General features: G+C 40.0%; 1 protein-coding gene across 1 annotated transcript in view; it reads right to left on the reverse strand.

Moving 5' to 3' along the window:
- RALBP1 (ralA binding protein 1) overlaps positions 1–23,286 on the reverse strand; it is a 101,676-nt gene that overhangs the window by 35,849 nt on the left and 42,541 nt on the right. Inside the window, exons 2-6 of the mRNA XM_006868710.1 lie at positions 20,637–20,932; positions 11,714–12,172; positions 7,378–7,727; positions 4,566–4,727; positions 3,552–3,683 (exon numbers count right to left, since the gene is read on the reverse strand). Coding sequence (XP_006868772.1) covers positions 3,552–3,683; positions 4,566–4,727; positions 7,378–7,727; positions 11,714–12,172; positions 20,637–20,880 — 1,347 coding nt within the window. The 5' untranslated portion in view covers positions 20,881–20,932. The remainder of the gene's footprint in view (positions 1–3,551; positions 3,684–4,565; positions 4,728–7,377; positions 7,728–11,713; positions 12,173–20,636; positions 20,933–23,286) is intronic.

Below are 23,286 nucleotides of genomic sequence, written 5' to 3' on the forward strand. Positions count from 1 at the left end.
AAAAAAAAAAAAAAATTCTCACCATTGGACCAATCAATAACATCAAGATAAATAGAGAAAAATTTGAAGTTGTCAAAGACTTCATTTTGCTTGGATCCACAATCAACAATCAGGGAAACAGCAGTCTATAAATCAAATGATATATTGTAGTAGGCAAATCTACTGCACAAGACCTCTTTATAAAGTCTCCAAGAGCAAAGATGTCAATTTGAGGACTAAATTGTGCCTGAACCAAGCCATGTAATTTTCAATCGCCTCATATGCATGTTAAAGTTGAACAATGAGTAAGGAAGACCACAGAAGAACTGACGCATTTGAGTTGTGGTATTGGAGAATAGTATTACAAGTACTGTGGACTGCCAGAAGAACAAATCAATCTGATTTGGAAGGACAGCCAGAATGCTCCAGAAAGCCAGGATTGCAAGACTTCATCTCTCACAGTTCAGATATATTATCAAAAAGGACTAGTCCCTGGAGCCTTCTCAATCATGCTTGGTAAAGTGGAGGGTCAGTGAAAAAGAGTAAAACCCTCAAGGAGATGGACTGATAAAGTGGCAGCAGCAATATCTCAAATGTAACCATTACGAGGATGACACGGGACCAGCAGTGTTTCGTTCTGCTGTATACAGGATCAGAACCAACTTGATACCACCTAACAACAACTTGATTTACACTTTCTTTCTTTTAATATACAGATTCTTTATTAAGTTTTAAACAAGAGTAAATACTAGACAAAGACAAACATAAATAACCCAGGTGATGGAAATCACAGACACCATGATGAATTTCCTACTTTGTTTTTCTTAACTGTCTTTTGAAGAACATGTTTTAAAAACTTGATGAAACATAATTTATCAAAAAAAATGTTTAATGTGGAAAGGGTATTATTTCCGTTAGCCTCCTATCTTACCTAACTAACATAATGGCCTTTTTTAGAAAACTGCAGGGAAAGAGAGATAGGTCAGAATTTGCCAGGGGGCAAGCAGAATGGTGGAGAAGCGACCCTATGCACAACAGAACGAAACACTGCCCAGTACTATGCCAACCTCACAATTGTTGCTACATTTGAGCCCACAGCTGCTGCCACTGAGCTAATCCATCTCGTTGGAGGTCATCCTCTTTTTTTCTAACCCTCCTCATTACTAAACATGATAGCCTTCTCCAGGGACTGGTCCCTCCTGAAAATATATCCGAAGTATGAGAGACGAAGTATGGCCATCCTAGTTTCCAAGAAGCATTCTGGCTGTACTTCTTCCAACACAGATCTGTTTGTTCTTTTGCCAGTCCAAGGTACTTTTAATATTCTCCTCCAACACCATAACTCAAATGCAACAATTCTTCAGTGGTCTTCCTTATTCACTGTCCAGCTTTCATACGCACAAGAGGTTATTGACAATACCATGGCTTGAAGTCAGGTGCACTTTAGTCCTCAAAGTGACATTTTTTTTCTCTTCAACACTTTAAAGACGTCTTGTGCAGATCTGCCTGAAAGATGAGGCCTTCTGCTCCCATAAAGATTTACAGCCTTGGAAACCATATGCAAGGTCACTATGAGTCGGCGCCGACTCCACAGTACTTAACAACAACAAGTATGTTGTATGATTTCTTAACTGTTGCTTCCACGAGTGTTAATGGTTGATCCAAGCAAAATGAAGTCTTTGACAACTTCAATCTTTTCTTCATTTATGTAGATGTTATTTACTGGTCCAGTAGTGAGGATTTTCAGTTTCTATACATTGAAGTGCAACCCATTCTAAAGGCTGTCGCCTTTGATCTTCATCAGTAAGTATTTTTAAGTACTCTTCACTTTCAGCAAGCAAGGATGCTATCTGCATATCACAGGTTGTTAATGAGTCGTCCTTCATCCTGATTCCATGTTTTTCTTCATATAACCCAGCTTCTCAAATTATTTGCTCAGCATACAGATTGAATAATATGGTGAAAGAATACAACCCTGGCTTGATAGAAGGAAATTAGGAAAAGCTCCTTATCATCAGCTATAATAAGGCCAGGAGCAGATTGTGGAATAGATCATCAACTGTTCATATGCAAGTTCAGGCTAAAGCTGAAGAAAATTAATACAAATTCATGAGAGCCAAAATTTAACCATGAACATATATCCCACCTGAATTTAGAGATCATCTCAACAACAGATCTGATGCATTAATCACCAATGAATGAAAACCCACAGACTTGTGGGATGACATCAAGAACATCATACAGTAAGCAAGCAAAAGGTCACTAAGAAGACAAGGGAAAAAGAAAAGGCCAAAATGAATGTCAGAAGAGACAATGAAATTTGTTCTCCAGGGTAGAGATGCTAAAGCAAATGAAGAAATGAAGAGGTAAAGGAGCTCAATAGAAAATTTCAAACAGCATCTTGAGAAAACAAAATCAAATATTATAATGAAATGTGTTAAGTTCTGGAGTTAGGAAACCAAAACGGAAGAACATGCTCATCTCCAAGGACTGTGGAAAAAATTACCAAACATGAGTCCAGTAAATACTAAGGTTCCTTGAAGTGGAGTTTGGACCCTGCAGTTTAATCTGCAAATATATTTTAAGAGACTCCAGAGATTCGGGACTTTAATTCTAAGTGTGGCTGGTAAACTCACAGTCCTACAGTCACACAACACACACTTAAACTAGTGGGGCATATCTAAAGTCTGACTTGTTGTTGTTAAGTACAATTGTGTCAGTTCTGAATCACAGTGATCCTGTATAGGGTTTCCAAGAAGTGACTGTTGGGTTTGAACTGCTGAACTTGCAGTTAGCAGTGCAATGCTTAACCTACAGCACCACACCCAGACCCCAAAGTCTGATTGATTGTTGTTGTTGTTAAGTGCTGTTGTTAAGAGTTGGTTCCAACTCATAGTGACCCTGTATAGGGTTTCAGAGGTACTACTGGTGGGTTTGAACTACCTACCTTGTGGTTCACAATCCAGTGCTGATCCTATAGCACAACACCAGGATTGGTTTACCCAAATACTACCTGTTCTTCAATATTTTCTGTGCAATCCTTGCCACTGCACTTCTAAAGAGCTGACGCATTTCAAGTACCTTGTTTCCCAAATGTCTCTGACTTGCTTCTTGTTCTTAAAAAGCTCAATTTACAAGTATAATCTAACAGGAAATGATAAAAACATCTTTACATAAAAATAGTCTTTTTAATTAAAAACAAACAAAAACTCTTAAAAAATAAAATAGAATACTTGAATGATACAAATGTTGTTGCTGTTGTTAAGTACCAGAGTCAGTTCCAACTCATAGCGACCCTGTATAGGGTTTCCAAGGAGCTGATGCTGAGTTTGAACAGTTGACCTTCTGGTTCAAAGCGACTTTATCGTATAGCACTACACCAGGACAAAGGGAAAGCATCAATAATATTGAACTGAAAACGTTTGAGCAAATAAATTTCCTGTAAGGGAAGTCCACTTCAGGAAACATGTATACACTGTATTTTCAAAAGAAAAAGACACCAACCAGCATGTTCTATTATATCAGTATATTTTATTATAAACACAGTATACAAAAATAATGAATGTACTCACTTGTCTTTTAGCTTCTCTCAGTTTTCTTTTGAGGGCTGTCAAAATTCTTTGTACTTCCCACAATCTTTCTTCTTTAGATAAATCCTTTATCCCACCCTGCAAATCTCGATGTAAACAATTCAAAAGAAACTCCTAGAAAACAACATGACACATCACATAGTATTTCAAATCTTATGATTTAAAAATTACAACATGTAATCTCTAAAGATGATAGGCTCAACTATTTTTCAATTATCTTTAAACAGTGAAATAATGGCATGTGTTTTTTTTTCCAGGACATGACTGAAAAGGGCATTGTATATTCATTCATTAATTTACCCTGGTTCAATAGTAGTTAATTCACATTCCCCCAAAACATTATCATAATGTGCATTCAAATAAAGATGGAATAACAATCAAATGTAAGTGAAGTTTTATTCAGTGTTAAATCTCTCATTCAGTCTCGCAAAAACAACAAAATACCACACAATCAAATAGCACTATTTCTTACCTACAAGCAGCAACAGCAGAAAGGCTTAGGTCATGGCTCAAATCCTGGCTCTTCAGCTCAGTAATAAGCAGGTGGCACACAGAATTTCTTTGACTACTTAAATTTTAGTGCCTGCAGAGTATGTATAGTAAACTTGCCTGATTAGCTAACATTTTGGACTGTTTTCACATGTTTTATGTTAATATTCCCATCAATCCTATATCAAGATCCATTTAAAAATGAGAACAGGGAGACTTAAGAAAGTCATTAATTAGGAATTGAGCAAGAATTTAAAGCTAAGTCTTTTGATTCTAAATCCCATGCTCTTTATACCATGCTCTTTCTGTTTTACCTGATCCTACAGATCAGAAGCAATAGTTACAGAAGGAAGCTTCTGGCCTCAGTGTGCCATGATGAATGTGGCTAACACAGTATCAGAAAGTGCTCAATAAACCAAAGCTAATAATAATGACAACCAGTCTCCAAAGTGTCACATCAAAGGTGGTGCTTTAAGGCTCAATGCACAGGGCTGGCATTTCACACACCTGTCTTCTGATCTCTTCTTTGATGCTCTCCTGGGTGTCTGGCAGTGTGGGCATAGTGGCCATGTTAGACCACCGAAGAGGTTTTGTCACTTGTTTTAGTACCACATTTCCAAAGAGCTCTTGCACATGTGTGAACAACACATACAGGACACGATTGCTAATCTAGGAAATAAAATATTTTCAAGAAAAATATTACCACAACAATTTCATTTCATTTAATGCGTATCTATCATATAGTGAGAGCATGCTTTAATTCTTGACATGCGAATGAAAACTTTCCTCAGTAACAATCAATTTAAAGAAAACAAAAACAAAAATGGAGAAATGTAAGCACAATCATTTACTTAAGCGCCATAAAGGATGGAAAAAAAAAAAGGTTAAAGAAGCCCAAGACCACCAGTTTGTTTATTTCTGTCCTAGCTGCTTTAATTCTGTGCCCCAATCCTCTCAACTTCGCTTTATAACAGATGTTGAACTTTTGGTCTTTTATAATTTTTTAAAAACTGAAACACAGTACTCACAGATGACCATTTTTTAATTTTTGGACTAAACTGTTACTTAGTTTGAAAGTGACTTCAGAGGATAGTTCCAGTGTTTGAGGAGCAACTCAAGGTCATAGTCTTGAGGATTCTTCCAGCCTCAGTAAGTCCACTAAGTCTGGATTCTTTACAAATTTAAAGTTCTGTTCCATTTTTCTACCTTTTTATGATTCATCTACTGTGTTCCTAGTCAGAACGTCCAGTAGTGGTAGCCAGACACCATTTAATGAATGTTTGCACAAATAACATATATATAATACATTTTTTTGGCACACTGTGTGAATCACTCACATATTAGTTTCCCTGAGTGCTGTGGTGTGTTATATGCTGAAAAATAGAGTCATTCTTCTAGTCTTAATTAAGGTGGAGGAAGTATTGGTTCACGTAAACAATTAAGTCTTGTATTCTAGTCCCTTCTCTAATTCTTGGGTTTCCTTCTTTCTTTTTTGTTCCAGATGAATACGGACCAATCATTTCCTTAGATTGTAAGTTTTTAAGACCGCAGACACTACTCACACATAGAACATAAACTTTAAGAACTAAACTATGTCAATTGACTGGACTATCCCACAATATCACCGTTCTAAGCCCCTAAACCAAGAGCACTAATCCCATGAAGTGACTGCTGTGGATGTTAAGTGCCGCTGAGTGGATTCTGACTCACAGCACCCTGTACAGGGTTTCCGAGGAGTGGCTGTTGAGTTTGAACTGCTGGCCTTTCGGTTCAAACCGATCTTTCTACAGTACCACACCATGACTTCATGAAGTGATTGGTTACGTCCAATTACTAATAGCATATGTAACCCCAACCCCTGCCACCTCTTGGTTGTTGTTATTGCAAAGCCACCACCAATGTGTTCTTAAAGCATGGTTGTTTTCCGTTTTCCTATCACTACAATATTGACTTGGTTTTAGAGACCTTTTTAACTCCCACAGGGGCTCTGAAAAGGAGAGGAGGGAAGTAAAGCACCTGAAGCACTAATGCTGGGTTGAGGCTGGGAGAGACCCTCACCCAAATGTCCACACTTCTGTACATGCCTGTATAGCCAATTTTTCAACAGGATAATATATACTAGGAATTCAGGATACTATGTTGTTGAAAAGCTAATACATTATTTCGTACTTAGAAATTACTCCTAGAAGACATCGAAATCTTCTGTGATATCATCCTTGTTATGGTAATATTAAACAGCAATGTCAATGTCGTACTTAGCAAATTCTGAAATCCTAACTAATTTGAATGCCCAAACGGAAAATCTGAAAACATTTCATTTCTAAAATAGAATCAATGAGCTATGAAAGAATCTTTCATAAAAGACATTGATTTATAATGATGTAGTATTTGGACTAAAAAGAGGGCTTAAAAAGATAACCCTCTTCTCATTTTTTAAATATTTTGCCTGAGTAAAATACCAATAACTAATGAAAGGGAAACATACTCTATGATAGCACAAGCTGGGCAGCAATAAACAAAGATCAAGTATTTATGTTACAAAAAGATACCAATTAACACATTCATTTAGTCAAAGATTTAATCTGAGGATTTTATTCATAAAGATGGATCTTAGAAGCAGCATCTAAAATCCATCTTTATGAATAAAATCATCAGGTTAAACCTTTGACTAAACGAATGAGTTAATCTTAGATGTTTCTTTCTAGGATCTGTTATTTACGAATAAAATCCTCAGGTTAAATTTTTGACTAAATTAATTCATGATAGACCCTTCTGTGCCTGAGTTTGGTATGTGTGTGTATGTGTGCATATGCTATAACTAATCAATAATGTTATCTAATGAAATATTTGAAATCTTAAAAAATTCTACACATGAAGTTTATAATTGCAGGTACAATTGTTTCCTCTTCTACTCATGAAAGATTATTGTTATCTGGAACTGACTTTCAAATCCACACTAAAGATAGTACAATATTCAAAGGATATAACTACAAGCTAACAGGCAAATAAACTCATTATCTTACATGCCAATGCTATCCATGCTACGAAAGAAAATAAGACCTACATTCAAGCTAACACATTAATTATATAAAGGCAAACCCAACCCAAGACCTACATTCAAGCTAATGCATTATATAAAATAAGACCTACATTCAAGCTAACACATTATATAAAGGCAAACCCAACCCATTATAACTGAGGTAATTACAACTTGTGATCCTACAGGACAGAGGAGAAGTTATAATTGCTCTCTATTCTACTCTGCCACAGATTCCCAGGACCCACACCAGAGGAACTGTGTGCAGGGAAAACCACGTACCTGAACCGTTGGGCTGAGCACTATAGAAATGTTCTGTATGTTCATTTTTGTCTCCAGTTCCTTGGAGATAACATGGTCCATGTGTACAATCAGCCAGGAAATGAGAAGATAGTTACACTCTGGCAGTTCCTTCAGTAAGCGTTGGAATTCCTGCACTTTCTCACTCTCGGTGCCCCTCCCACAAGCCTCTTCAAACCTGGGCATCAGCTCTTTGGTAAGCAAATTCTCTGGAAGGTCTCTCAAATACTGTTTCAGCAAACTGGCTACAGTGTTAGGCTCATATTCGTCTAAATTTGGAGACTCTTCTCGGTCATAGGCTGCTTTTAGCTCATCCACCTTTGATTTAATTCCTTAAAACATTCAAAACATTGAAAAGAAAAAGATAATACCCACACAAAATACACAAACATTTTTTTAAAAAATTCAAGCACACAAGTTTTCATTACTACTACATCCACTTCTGCCAGGGAAATCTGAGAACAATCCTTTAGTTATAATTTATTTATCTGCACAAAGTTCAGGTCATTCTTCTTGTAAATAATATAATGTAAAACACCACATTTCAAAAGAAAGTCTAACTAAAAGCTAAATAATAACTGAAAAACTTACTACTCAAAACCAAATCCAGAGCAACCGTGGACATAATGAGCAAATAAACTAATTAATTCAAGAAAAAATAAAACAAAACCTTTGTTTAAAGTTTCCAAAATCCACTGTTGGTCAACAGAAATGTGAGACAGGTGCTAGAAGCCCCAACACAAGTTTCTGTAAAGCTCTTGGGCCAACTCGAAGAAAACTACCATAGTTCTAAGAGTGAATGGATATGCTACATAGCTTAAACGGGAGAAACAAATGCCTAGAAATCATCTATGCTCACAAAAATTAGCCCTAAATAGTAACAAATAAATAAGCACATTGGCTCACCCAGTGAGATTCACATGCTCAGACCACTTAAGGAGGAGGCTCTGAGACAGAGACCAGTCATGCTAGCTCTGCTGTCTCCTCGCCATTTCTCTTTTCTTCTCTTTGTCTTTTGACCTTTTATTACTACTACGAGGAGCCCTAAGGAGCTCTGGTAGCATAGTGGTTACGAATTGGGCTGCTAACCTCAAGGTCGGCAGTTTGAAACTACCAGCTGTTCCGCGGGAGAGAGATGAGGCTTTCTGCTCCCGTGAAGAGTTATGAGTTGGAACCAACTCCATGGTACTTAACAACAACAACAAATAGTGCTTCTAGCTAGCTTTCACCTTCCTTGTCTTATCTGAAAACCTGTTAATGGTATTTCAATAAACTTGGAACAGCACTGAAAAATAAATTCAGTATTATGAAAAATAATAGTATAAACCTTATATTATTTTTTACATGAACTTTATTTTGAAGCAGGAAGGTTAAAATTCCTTTTTTTCTTTTGCTTTTATGAGTAAAACGTAACAAGCAACAACTTAAATAACTTTTCAGAAATACTTTCAACTAAACAAAATTTCTTTATACTTATCAAGGTCATATAAGACAAGCAGAGCTTATTTTATTATTGTGCAAATTTTCAAAAATCAAGTCATTGCAAGTTGTTCTTGAAAGCCAAATTTCCAAATTCATTTAAATGTGTTAAATTTTATGCATCACTAAGGAATTCTGGCGGAGTCCTAGTGTGGCATTGGGGGCTAATGAGCTAGACCATAAGGTCAGTTGGAACTGCAAGGTTGGTGAATCAAACTCACCAGCTACTCCTTGGAGACTCTATACAAGGTCACTATGGGTCGGAACCGACTCAATAGCACTTAACAACAACACAGAGTCCTGGTAGCATAGCAGGTCACACAATGGGCTGCTAAACACACAAGACTGGCGGTTTGATTCTACCAGCCACTCTGAGGTAGAAAGACAAGGCCTTCTGCTCCTATAAAGAATTACAGCTTCAGAAACCCTATACAGGGTCACTATGAGTCAGAACTGACTTGAAGGCACACAGCAGCAGTAGTAGTCAGGAGTTATATAAGGAGTTCTCATGGCACTATAGGATAAGCACTGCACTACTAGCCTTAAGGTCAGCAGTTCAAACCCACCAGCTATTGATGAGGAGAAAAATGAGGTTTTCTGCTCCCACAAAGATTTACAGTCTCAGAAACCCTATACACTAGGTCACTATAAGTTGAAATCAATTCAATGGCAGTGAGTTTGGTTTATGAGTTTTAAGGAGTTATAAGGAGTCCTGGAGTCCTGGTGTCGCACAGAAGGATAATCACTCATGGCACTGTAGATTGTGCAACGGATTACTAACCTCAAGGTTAGCGGTTCAAATCCACCAGACACTCCTCGGAAACCCTATACAGGGTTGCTATGAATCTGAATCAACTTGTTGGTACTTAACAGTAAGAAGCCCAGGTGTTGCAGTGGGTTAATATTTGGGCTGCTGACTGAAAGGCCAGTGGTTCAAATCTACCAGTAGCTTTGGAAGAGAAAGATGAGGCAGTCTGCTTCCACAAAGCCTTCGAAGCCCTAAGGTACAGTTCTACTTTCTGAGTTATAATCAATTATACAGCAGTAGGTTATGCTTTAAGGAGTTAAAAATTCAAATACTATGCCCACTTTGGAGTCCTGGTGTGGCATTGTGGGCTAAATGTGTCAGAATGCAAAGTCATTTGAACTGCAAGGTTGGTGGTTCAAGCTCACCAGCTGCTCCTTGGAAACCCTATACAGGGTCGCTATGGGCAGGAATCGACTCGACAGCACTTAACAACAAGATGCCTACTTTATTTATTTTCAGTAAAAGAGCAGTTAAGCCATGAAGTAGAAACATGCTATGTTGTTGTTAAGTGCTGTCAAGTTTGATTAACAGCAACCCTGTACAGGGTTTCCAAGGGGCAGCTAGTAAGTCTGAACCATCCATTGTGCAGTTCAAACTGACCTTGCGGTCGGTGCATTATCCTACAACTCTATACCAAGATTACCTATGGGGCTATGTAAATTCTTAGCTACCAAATTCCTAGTTCCTGCCCTTTCTCATCAAAATTTAAGTATCAAATCTACCTTCTGGAAATGTGTATGGACTAATTAAATGGAAAAATGTATTCTGAAAAAAATGAAGTCTAATCTATTTATGGAGTTCTGGTGTGGTACTTTAGGATAAGCACTGGACTGCTGCTAACTGCAAGGCCAGCAATTCAAACCCACCAACTGCTCCTTGGAAACCCTATACAGGGTTGCTATGAGTGGGAACCGACTTGAAGGTACTTAACAACAAGCTCTTTATATATTCTAAATGTGTATGACTTAACAACATAAAAGTGTGTGACCAACCATTTTACAAAATAAATCTCTGAACAGAAGCTGATGATGGACCAAGAAACAGAATAATGAGAATTTAATGAATTTGAGCACAGATGTTGCCACAGGTCAGGACTTTCATCCCAAGCCAGTATAAAAGTCATACTGCTTTAGAAGAAATAGTCTTTTTACTTTAAATATTATACATTTTGCTGGATTTTAGATAGCCAATATGAAACATATTTTTGCCAAGTATGAAACAGAAATCTTCATACATGTGGGGTATGCTACTGTTGTTATTAAATGCCGTTGAGTCAGATGGGAGGTTTTAAATCTATTGAGGAGGAGAAGCTTCATCTTTCTCCCAAGGAGCAGCTGGTGGGCTCAAACCGCAGACCTTGTGGTTCCCAGTCCTGCACTTATGCTACAGAGCCAGTGCGCTCCCATGTGGGGCATAGATGAATGGAAAATCAATAGCATTCATGTGTGAAATAGCTGCAGTATTCACATTTGGAGTGTTTCCTAAATTGTGCTATATTATATGATTGTGGCCACGAAGCTTCTGAAGAACATGCTGCCCTCTAATGTTATTTATAACACGAATCTCTGATTAGTAAAAGAATAAGAGAAGGCATGGATGGATCATGATAAGCAATACTGCCTATATGCTTCACTTTGTCTCATTTGGTGATGCTGCAAGCTATGAACAACTCACAGATATTGTCTTAAAAGAAGGAAATCATGGTAAAAGTAGCAAATGCCAAAATACACAAATTTTAAAAAGACAGAGAAGGGAGGAGCATTTTTTTTCAATTGGAAAATTCAAGAAAAATCAATAAAGTTTATAGTTGTTGTTATGTGATGCTGAGTCGATTCTAGCTGATAGCAACCCTGTATAGGGTTTCCGAGAGTACCTGGTGGGTCTGAATTGCTGACCTTGCGGTTACCAGTCCAGTGCTTATCCTACAGTGCCACACCAGGGCTCACAAATTTCCTCACAAGTTAGTATTATCCTTTCCTTGGGAAAATTAAAGAAGTTAATTTTTAAAACCCACCAAGTTAGTAGCAATACCTGAAACTCTGTAGATGCCTTCACATTTCATGCCATACTTTTCCACGTAATCTAAACATTCTCGGAAAACTGCAGGCAGGCAGATGCCATCGTACATCATGGTCCTCTCCACTGCGTCAGCCAAAGGAATTCCAAAAATGGGTCTGAGACTTGGCACATCAACTTGAGGCACCTCTGGCTCCGGAATTGGTTTTTTCTTTTTCTTCTTTTCCTTCCACTGTTTAACAACATCGGCTGCTGTCAAGTCTTTTGATTTCTTCTCTTTATGCTTTTCTTCTTTGTGTTTTTCTTCTTTATGTTTTTCTTCTTTGGGTTTCTCCTTTATTTTAAAATCCTTCTCCTTCTTTTTAGAAAAGCTGGGCTTCTTGAAAACATGGATGCCCTTAGACCTCTTCATTTTGGAAGGGCTTTCGGCTTCATCACCAGAGCTATCTTCCTGAAAGGCAGCATAACCTTCCGCTGTCAAGGAAATAGAGGGAGTATAAATGATATGTTTGACTAATGTCAAACTGTCCATAGCATTGTAAAAACAAAACTAAAAACCAAGAGTAACCTGGGACTACCACCTTACTGCTCACTTCATGTCCCAGCCCTCCTGGGTGCTCCCGCAATAAAATGGGTTTCTTCACAGACAAAATGAGATTGCTGCTGTGACAGCTCTGGATCACAGGAGGGCAACGTGGTGAAAACTTACACACACATTTGTTTTACATATGTGTGCAAGAGGAATTTTGTGAAACCAAGTACTAGAAATGCACAGGAAGGGTTCCACTTCACAGGGTGAACAATACTGACTTTTTAAAATTAGCTTAAGTCGTCTTCTCATATACTAGCTTTAATTAGCCTAAGTTTTTTCATATTTGGGGTCTGTCACTTGAAGTACTCTCCAGTCACAATAACACACACAATACCACTGTCTATATACTCTGGATGGTCCCCAGCCATTCTTTGCACTCTTGTTACTAGCTGTTAGCTGAGACTGAACCCTCAGACAGATGGAGTAGAGAAATCTCCCAAAGTTTTACAGTGGCCAAATTAATCTGTACCGTAAGCCTGGGTTTCCATAAACGGACCACATGCCCAGATATTTTACATCACTTCAGAGTCATTATTATTTAGTTCCATTTTAAAATATTTGTCACTCCCCTATTTTAAGCCAATTGTCTTACAAGCAATTTTATAATAAAGATCAAAGACATTTCACAAGTTACCCTCTAACAAAAATACCGTAAGCCCTACACCACGCAGATGGCAAAAAAATTAAGGTATAATTCTAGATGTAAAGTAACCGGAATACTCATATGTTGCTGAAGGAAGTAAACTGGTACAAGCATTCTGGAAAATCGTTTTTCAGGATCTACTAAAGCTGAAATTTGCAATTCTATTTCCAGGTACATACATACCAGAAATGTATACATATGCATACCAAAAGACACACATAAGAATGTCCACAGAAACACAATTCATAACAGTCAAAAAACTGAAGAAAACCTAAATGACCAATGACAGTAGAATGGATAAACACCTCCATCATATTAATAAATTATATCTGGCAATAAAAATGAACAAATTACTAACATATGGAATAACCTGGATGAATTTAACAAACATAATACTGGGCAAAAGAAACCAAACACCAAAGGAAGCATGTTTCTATTTACATAAAATTCAAACTGAGGCAGTACCCATCTCTGGTGAAAGACGTTTCCCTCTGGAGGAGTGGAGAGACTGACTACCTTTGGAGGGGCAGTGAAAGGAAATGTCTCGGGTGCTGGTAAGTTCTGATCCTCATAATGGCTGCACAGGGGTTGTTAGGGATTGAAATGTGTCCCCCCAAAATATGTGTCATAAATTTTAACCTCTATGTCTGTGGTTATACAATCCTATTTGGAAAGGGGTTTTGACTTTATAAAGCTAATGAGGCAGGATTAGTATGGGGTGTGTCTGGAATCAATCTCTTTTAAGCTATAAAAGATTAAATAAACAAAAGAAAGAAGCAGAGATGGAGGTAGATGGATGCCAAGTCATATGGAGATATCTAAAGAAACCAAGAAACAAACTGAAAAGGCAAAGACTTTCCCCAAAAGTTGACACAGAGAGTTTCCCCGTGCCTGCTTACCTCTATCTAAAGCAAGCATGGGTAAACTTTTTTTTCTGCCAAAATTTATAAAATCATTCATAGGCCAACTTAAAAATGTTGTTGTTAAGTACCATCGAGTCAGTTCTGACCCATAGCGACCCTGTATAGGGTTTCTGAGGAACAGCTGGTGAGCTTGAACTGCTGACCTTGCAGTTCAAATGGCTTTGCAGTCTGGCACATTAACCTACAGCGCCACACCAGGACTCCAAAAGCATGCTATATTTGGTTAAACATGTAATTAACTTATCCCTAACATGATGGCTAGAATTGCAATTGCCTTGGCAGGGCCAGACCAAATGATTTCTCAGGCATTATATGGCCCATGTGTGGCGCTGTTTTCTAATGCATCAGACTGCAAAGCTGTCTGAACTACAAGGTCGGTGGTTCAAGCTTACCAGATGCTCCTTGGAAACCCTACAGGGTCGCTATGGGTTGGAATCAATTCAACGGCACTTAACAATATGGCCCACAGAAAGATGAGGCTTTCTGCTCCCGTAAAATTTACAGCCTCGGAAACCCTATATAGGGTCACTATTAATCGGAACTGACTCCATAGCACATAACTACCACCAGCACATGGCCCATGAACCAGATGTTCCCCACCCCTGCCCTAGAACCAGTGAAATAGTTTAGGTTCTGTGTTAGCTTGGCTGGGCCTGGATTCTCAGTGGTTTAGTAATTCTCTATGATGAGAGTTAATATCACGTAATCACCTCCCCTATAATGTGATCTGATGTGATCAACCCTGATCTGATGTAATTACCCTGTGTTGTAAAGCCTAACTTCTATGATATTAATGAGGCCAGGTGCAATCTCTTTTGAGATATAAAACGAGAGAGAAGTAAGCAGAGTTCAGAAAGGCCTACTACCATCAAGAAGAGCCTGGAATGGAGTGTGTCCTTTGGAGCTGGGGTCCCTGCACTGTGAAGCTCCTAGATCAAAGGGAAGATTGATACAAAGACCCATGGAAATCTATGAAGAATACTGTGTCTACTAGTGCTGAAAGGAGACAAGGACCGTTACCCAGAGCTAAAAAAGAGAAAGCCTTTCCCAAAAGCCAGCACTCTGAATTTGGACTTCTAGCCTCTTCAACTGTGAGAGAATAAATTTCTGTTCGTTAAAGCCATCTACTTGTGGTATTTCTGTTATAGTAGCACTAAAAGTAAGGCAAGTGATGCCTTGAATTCAGACTTCTAGCCTCCCAAACTGTAAGAAAATAAATTTTTTTGTTACAGTTATCCAATTGTACTTCTGTTCTAGCAATGTTGGATAACTAGGACAGAACTGGACACTGAGAGTTGGGTGCTGCTATAACACAAACCTAAAATGTGGAAATTGTTTTGGAATTGGATAATGGGTAGAAGCTGGAATAAGTTTTAAGGTGCCCAACAGGAAAATTATAGATATCCCTTGAGTGACTATTGGTAGAATTATGGATGTCAAAGACAATTCTGGTGAAGGAATTGTGGATATTAAAGGTAATTCTTAGAAGGACGGAGGAGAGCTGTATAGAAAGTCTCTATATTACCTTTAGAGTACATATGGCACCAGCAACAAAATGTAGCTAGAAATGTGAACATCAAATGTGCTGCTGGTGAGGCTTTTAAAGAAAATGATGAACATGTAATTAGATAATGGAGAAAGGTCAATGTTTTTTAAGCAGCGGCAAAGAACTTGTCTAAATTATGTTCAAATGTTTGGTGGTGCCTTGTTGTTGTTTGGTGGTAAGTGCTGTTGAGTTGGTTCTGACTGTATAGGGTTTCCAAGGAACAGCTGATGGGTTTGAGCTGCCAGCACTATGGTTTGCAGTTCAGTGTTTACCCTAGATGGTACATGACCTGTGCAAACTATAGCCTGTTGTCAGAGCCTATCTTGAGTTTTGACCTAAGTCCAGATGCCATCTTGAGTACTCTGCACAATTCTGACTGCCAAACTGCTAAAATCAGCTCTCAGGCAAAGTGTATTTGAAAGTGGATTAGGCCACACTCCACCACAGAGGGGCAGTCTTGCTCTTGGGAAGACTTGATAGAAGTTAGGGACTAGGGCCACATGATTATGAGTCATACCCAAAGGGCCTCAAGGTTAATCCTGTAAACTTTCCTATCTGCAATAGTTCCCTTCCTGTTTTCATAGTCTGGCCTGCAGCTGTGAGACACTGATCTGCTGCCAGTCAGAGTTTTGTGACCCAATTCCTTTGTTCTCTGTGCCTGCTAAGTTCACCTTATGGAGGTGAATCTTTGGGATACCACCATGGTCACATGTAATGATCTCCCCCAGCTGGATGGCCTGCTCTTGTTTTCCTCTTGTCTTTGTTCCATTTAATACTATGAAAAGGGTCTCTATGAAATACATTTGAATTTGAGGTTTTTTTTTCCTCTTCAACAGGGAAAGTTGACTTTGTTAGTGATAAACTTAGGTACTTGACTGAAGCACTCCTTAATACTTAATGAAAATACAACTTAAAGATTTGGAAAATTCTAAGGAATGTTCACCAAAGACATGGATACACACACAATTTTTATTAAAGACATTAAGCTTATGACTGATGAATGTAACCAACTACTATAGTAGAATACCCATCGCTATATTATATTATACTAAAGGGAACGGAAAACTAACTAAAGGAGAGAATGCCGTATACCTCTTGGGATTATATAGGCAGGAAACAGTCCAAAGAAGCATTTGTTGTCCTCCAAGAAAAGGAGTCCTGGTGTGGCGCTGTGGGTTAATGCGTCAGACTGCAAAGCTGGTCGGCAGTTCAAGCTCACCAGCTGCTCCTCAGAAACCCTACACAGGGTTGCTACGGGTCAACCGACTCAATGGCACTTAACAACAACAAAGAAAAGAACCATCCCAACTCAGAGATCAGCAGAATTGTTGAAAGGACCAGGTCTTTTCTGTTTCAAAAGGCGGGGCTACTCTCAAAGGGTGTGACCACAGGTTCTTAGGTTTCAAAGAGTCAGATTTTTGCCAACTGGTTTCTAAAGTGTGAGTAGTCATTAAGATGTGCTAGGGGGATGGAGCTGCTGCCCAAACCTGAGTGGGTGGGGCTGCCATGCATAAGGGGAATTAGCCTTCTGGGGCTGAGACAAGGTTGCCCTCAATTTGACTAGAAGAATGGGGTCACCCAAAGCTGAGAGAGCAGAGTTATTGTCCCTGTGGGCCTAGAAGGTGGAGCTGAAACCCAGGGCCCAGGGGGCTCCAACCAGAATCTAGATGCATATCTAACACCCAGAGTCTGGAGGACAGGACCACTGTCTAGATGGCCTTAGATTATTTCACTGTCTAGACGGCCTTAGATTATTTCACTGTCTAGATGGCCTTAGATTATTTCCAAGCCTTGACAGCTACTGCAAATTATTCTGATGTGTTTTTGACTTGCTTGGTGCCTGTTAGAAGTGTTTTTTCCCTCTAATTTCTCCCATTTGTAATGGAAATGCCTACCTTGTTCCTGTTCTGCTACTGTTCTTTGGAAGCAGGTAACTTCTATTTTAGATTTCACAGGTTCACAGATGAAGAGTTTTGTCCCAGGATAAAATCAGTCTAAAGACTCATTCAGAATTGATTTGTTGTTGTTAAGTGCCGTTGAGTTAGGATTTCCAAGGAGTGACTGGTGAGCTTGAACCACCAACCCTGCACTTCAAACGAATTTGCAGTCTAACGCATTAGACTACAGCGCCACACCAGGACTCCATAATTGATTTAGAAGATCAGATATTTGGACCTGGAGTTGATTTAAAACTTAGGGATGAATATGTTTTGCATTTGGCAAGGACATGATTTGGGGGAGAGTGAAGGATCCAGGATGGAATGTTATGAATGTCCCCTCAAAATAACTGCTGTAAATCCTAACCTCTATGCTGTGCTTATCTCATTTGGGCATGGATTATTTGTTATGCTAATGAAGCAGAGTTAGTATGGGGTGTATCTTGAGCAAATCTCTTTTATTTTTTTTGTTTGTTTATTTGGGGATAAGAGGAAGGAACGAATGGAAGGACAAGAGAAAAGGGCTGGAGAACAGGTGACTATTTTGTTTTTATTGTCTTTTCTCAAATAGGAAGTACAGTCATTCTGGTGGCCAGTGAACCTGACATGTACATCTCGAGCCTGTAACAGCTTGCAGGACTGTTCTGTTGAATTTTCAATGAGAAGAAAATTGTTTTTCTTTGGAAAATAATGTGCACCAGAATCAGGTGTTAGGGGGTCTGGGCATATTTTAAAGTATACAGGCAGAGACGGATCTGTGTGGCTTCAGCAGACCCAGACTCATCCAGGGGCAGCTTGGCAATACTGTCAGGGTAGAGGGCAGCTCACTACAGGGACAGGGAGAGAAGGAAGAGCAGGTGAGAGACAGCAGGCAGGTGAATGCTTTGGTAAGAATTCATGAGTAAACTTTTGGAAGGTAAAGAAAGAAAAACCCCAAAAATGTAAGATGGCATAAAGAAGGTCTGAAGATGAAGGCAAGAAGGGGAGTCAAATATCGTTTAAGATTAAGCAGTAAAATACCTTTCAATAAAATTGCCCCTTCACCAGATGGAACCCAGGATGAGACACCGGCACTCTTTGCTAGGAGGTTATTCATGTCCCGACTTCTTTAAAACAGTCAAAAAACAATATTAAAGTTCCCTTTCCAGTTCCCAAGAAGCATCTTTCCCTGTCTCTGTGGGGCTCAGAAGTGGAGCTTAGCACCCAGAGGCGGAGTGGCTATCACACACTCAGATACACAGAGCTACTCTCCACTCCCCAGCCCTCCTCCTACAGGAACCACCAACAGGTAGTATGCGGCCACTTCTGCTGGTACATAGCTGGTCAGTTACTCTAAAGAACATCTGGGCAACTGGGAATCTCCCCTCTTTTCCTTAAGATAACAGAATTGGGGATAATTTCCTTCTATTTCTTTGAAGAAGAAAAAAAAAAAAAAGCATTAAATGGTTTACACACACACTTTGCTAGAGGCAACTCTGTAGACTTCAGATGCTGTCTTTGTGTGGAGGCTGCCCAGGCTGCTTCTGAATTCCAGTCAGTTCTGTGACTATTCACCTGGGACCCGAGACTGACACCTGCTGCCCAGTCCAGGCCTCTCGGTCCCAATAACCTGGGTTATTTTTGTTGCAGCTAAAGCCCAACACATTCAGGCTCTCCTCTTGGTGTGCAGCTGAGTCTTGCTTTTAGTGATGAGAATCAGAGACTGACAGGATACAGAGGTGAAAGAGGCAAGCTCAGGAAGCAGGAAAGTGACATGCTGACAGAAGACAATGAGGACAAGAAGTGAACATGGAAACACAGCAGCCCCAAAGGACTGGGTAGTGGGGAGACCCAAAAGCAGAGCAGGCTGATGGGGGTTCTGTGGGCACTGTCAGCTCTCACAAGTCTGGCAAACTGTGGAAACCATCAGGGATTCTAGATTTCATGATTTATTTCTGGTACCAGTGTATCACTGGCTTTAAAAGAGTCCAGGGCAAAAAATGTAGTGTGATTTTTATGCTAAAATCATCATCAGCTTCACTGAGCTGCCCATAACCTCTGGGGTCATCAGTCTAGGGGTGGGAACCTAACGGACATCAACCTATCTTCCACTTTGTGCACATATCTGCTTCTAAAGTATGTAACCGAGTATCAAAAAATGTCCATGACTGGTGCCTTAACTAACCTTCACTTCTTTTTGCAAACCACCTCAACAGTGAACTAACCAAAGGCTAACTAAGTTGGGAGGGGACTCATTCTTAAGTGTCAACCTTTAAGGTATCTCAGTGATATATTTAACAGGAGAAAGGGATTAAAGGAATCATGGGAGACAGAAGTGGTGAGAGAGAAGATCAAAGCCCTTTGAGATACAAAAGATTAAAAAAAGGACACAAGCAAAGACAGATAGGGAAGATGATGTCAAGCCATATGAACATCTCCAAGGAACGACAAAGCTGTAGTTGAAGAGACAAGGCTTTTCTTCTCGGTCCAACAGAGAGAGGAAGAGTCCCCAAGAGCTGGTGCCCTGAATTTGGATTTGTAGCCCTACGGTGCTGTAGGATCAGCACTACAAGATCAGAACCACAAGGTCGGCAGTTCAAATATACCAACTGCTCCTCGGAAACCCTATACAGGGTCACTATGAGTCAGAATCGACTCAACAGCACTTAACAACAACAACAAACTGTGACAAAATAAATCTGTGTTTGTTAATGCTATGCACTTGTGACATTTCTGTTGCAGCAACACTAGATAACTAAAACAGGTGTGCTCATTTTGTGATAACTGATCACGTCACACAATAATGATTTGTGCACTCTGTTATGCTCAAACACAAAAATACAATGAACCCTAAAGTAAGGAAATACTGAAAGTAACTTTAAATAACTCACCTCATTTGCTATAAATATACCAAAGAGCTATGCTTAAACAACGCATCCTCCTTACTGACTGGGAACTGTAAATGAAATGATTGTATTTCCTTAAGACAAGTGAATAACCTATTTTCACAGCTCCAATAAAATATTTTCTCAAATTGCCTATAAAACCCACTCAATTAAACAAGATTATTTAAGAGTAAAATACCAATATCTACTTTTTAAGAAATTTCTACTGGAAAATGCCCACCATTTCTGCAAATTTAGCATTTTTATTGGTTAAGACTAACATAATAAAATACAGCCCTCATATACAAAAAAATGAGGCCTTTGAAAATAAGACACTTCAACTGAACATGTTTCCAGAAGGTAAGAGGTACAAATGATCAGGTTATAAAATTATCTAAAATATACTTAAAGTATAGAGGAAAATTGTACTTACTTCTTTTTTCCTTCTTCTTAAATTTCCCTTTTTTCTTTCCATGATCTTTCTCATCATCAGATGCAATATCAGGAGGCTCATGGAGGCTGTCGTGGGGAGGGGAGGGCTCACCAGTCCGGTACAATCCAGGAAACTTAGTAGGGCTGATCTCTTCAGAGCTGGGGGTTCGAGTAAGACCACTGCCATGCTCCCCCCTACGGTGCTCACTGGGGCTGCTGGTTGGGGGCAGGAAGCACTCAGTCATTCTGACTCTCTGACAAGAGGTGAAGTCCTTTTCTGTTACCTATCCATTACATCTACATGGAAAGAAAAATGCCATCAAAACTCTCTAAAATCAACAACCAAACCACCACAAACACACAATATAGCATATAATCTTGAATTACATATCAAAAGTATTTTCTTCCCATCCCTCCCTAAAAATATATTCACTTCTATAATCTCAAGTTACATTCCATGCAACTAACATTTCATACCTTGGCAGGCTGGAGCCACTGGAATCTTCAAGTATTAGAATAAAGAGTTCTTATAAGAACAATCATTGTAGAGGGCTTCTTTATGACTGCTACCATATGAATTCCTACTATTTAATTTTGACCAATCAGCTATGCTCTATGAACATCAAATTACAGATGCATGTAATTCTGCATGAATAGTGTGGTATCATAATAAAAAAAACTTACAGTACAGTTAAAGCAATATATGATTCACAAAATTAGAAATCTACGTTGTGTGCAAACAGAGTTATAACTTCATGTGTCGTACTTGCAACTATGTAGGAAAAAACAAGAACGCTCAATGTGCTCAATCCTACAGTATACACTTTATTATTATTACTGAAAAATATACATGGTGTCCTTGTGTGTCACTGTAGGGAAAGCACTGGACTGCTAACTACAAGGTTAGTGGTTCAATCCCACCAGCCGTCCTTGGAATCCCTGTATAGGGCCGCAATGAGTCAAAACTGACTCAAGAGGAGAGGACTTCCAGCGCTTCCCTGACCAGGCACTCAGGTAGGGCAGTCTCGGGGAAAAGGGGTGGAATCACACATAGGAAACCTCTGTCTAGCGGACAGACAGCCTTTGAACAAACATAAGATCTTATATTTCAACATTCTGAACTCGTTTTTAGAAAAGATCAAATTGCTGAGGAATTACAGGCATTTTAAGCTTTTGCCTGCCTGCACCAGGCTCCCGCTTCTGCGCCGGCAAGTACTTCTGCCCCCTGCAGACCTTGGAATGCAGGGCTAGAGCAACCCCACTTAGAAGGCTGAATTTCCAGAGAAAAGGAAGCATAAACTAACAAAGCCGAACAAATAGAGACGGATATCGGCGCGGATATTAGGAAATTTGAGGTACCCACGGTATAAAGAGACTGAGAGAGGCATTTTGTACGTCATCAAATACAGACACTACCTCCCTACAGCCATCACCCCCAGCCCTCTACTGCCCCGGCCGAGACCAGCCCTCTGTCAAGCCATGGAGGCTCAGGAATGCCTAAAGGCACAGGCCCGCCCACTGCGGCCAAGGCCCTCCCAAGGCACAGACACTCCCACTGAGGCCAAGGTCTGCCCTGAGGCCGAACCCGCCCACAGACTGGTCACAAAGGGCCAGGCCCAACCAAAGCCCAAATCGCCTACCCACCTCGCGGCCTAGGCGGTCCACATCCCGATCGCCACAGAGCTCCAGGGCCTCCAAGGCCCAACCCACTGCGTAGCCAGGTTGCTGAGGCCCAGGGCCCCTAAGGCCCAACCTGCCGTGTAGCCTGATTGCCAAGGCCCAGTGCTCCTGAGACCCAACCCGCCCGCAGCCCAGTCCCTGTGACACAGGCCCCCCGAGGCCCAATCCACCCAACCCGCTCGCTGAGGCCCAAGCCGCCCCATGTCCAGCTGCTGATACCCAGTCCCCCTGATGCCCAAACCACCTGCCCAAGGCCCAAACCACCAGCCCGAGGCCCAACCCTCCTGCAGCCCGGTCGCTGACGCCCAGGCCCCCAGAGGCCAAACTGCCCGCCCTAGGCTCAACTCACCCGCCCAAGGTCCAAATGGCCCGCCGGCGAGGCCCAGGCCCAACTGAGGCCCCAAAAAGCTACTTTGAGTTAAGCAATAAGGAGAGTGAAAAGGGAAGACCACATTAAGTCTTCCTGATTACATCTTCCTGGAGGTAATCAGAAAACATAAAAAATTACCAAAACACATACTTATTAATTATTAGGGCCACAGATAAACATTAAACATGTCCAAGAAGCAAAAGCAGATGACCATATCAGCACATATCCAGAAAAAAGATAAAATATCTGAGACAAATGAACCAGAAGTAGACCTTCTCTCCATGCTGGAAGGAGGGCAGGCCTTGGAGATACCTGAGAAAGAATTCAGAAAAATGATTATAAAATGTCTCAAAACACTTTACAATGGAGTTGAGAAAAATAAGGAAGAAGTCAGAAAAGCTGTATAGGAACAATCAAACAAGGTAGATACAGCATTGGTAACAATCCAAAACCTACAGAAAGAGGTCCAAACAATCAACAACAAAATGACAGAAATAGAAAACTCCCTGAAAGGGCAGAGGAGTAGAATAGATGAGATGGAAGGAAGAATCAGTGAGCTGGAAGACAAGTCTCTCAATACCACTAAGATAGAAGAAAAAAA

Source organism: Chrysochloris asiatica, unplaced genomic scaffold (genome assembly GCF_000296735.1).
Source record: "Chrysochloris asiatica unplaced genomic scaffold, ChrAsi1.0 scaffold00122, whole genome shotgun sequence".
NCBI classification, from domain to species: domain Eukaryota; kingdom Metazoa; phylum Chordata; class Mammalia; order Afrosoricida; family Chrysochloridae; genus Chrysochloris; species Chrysochloris asiatica.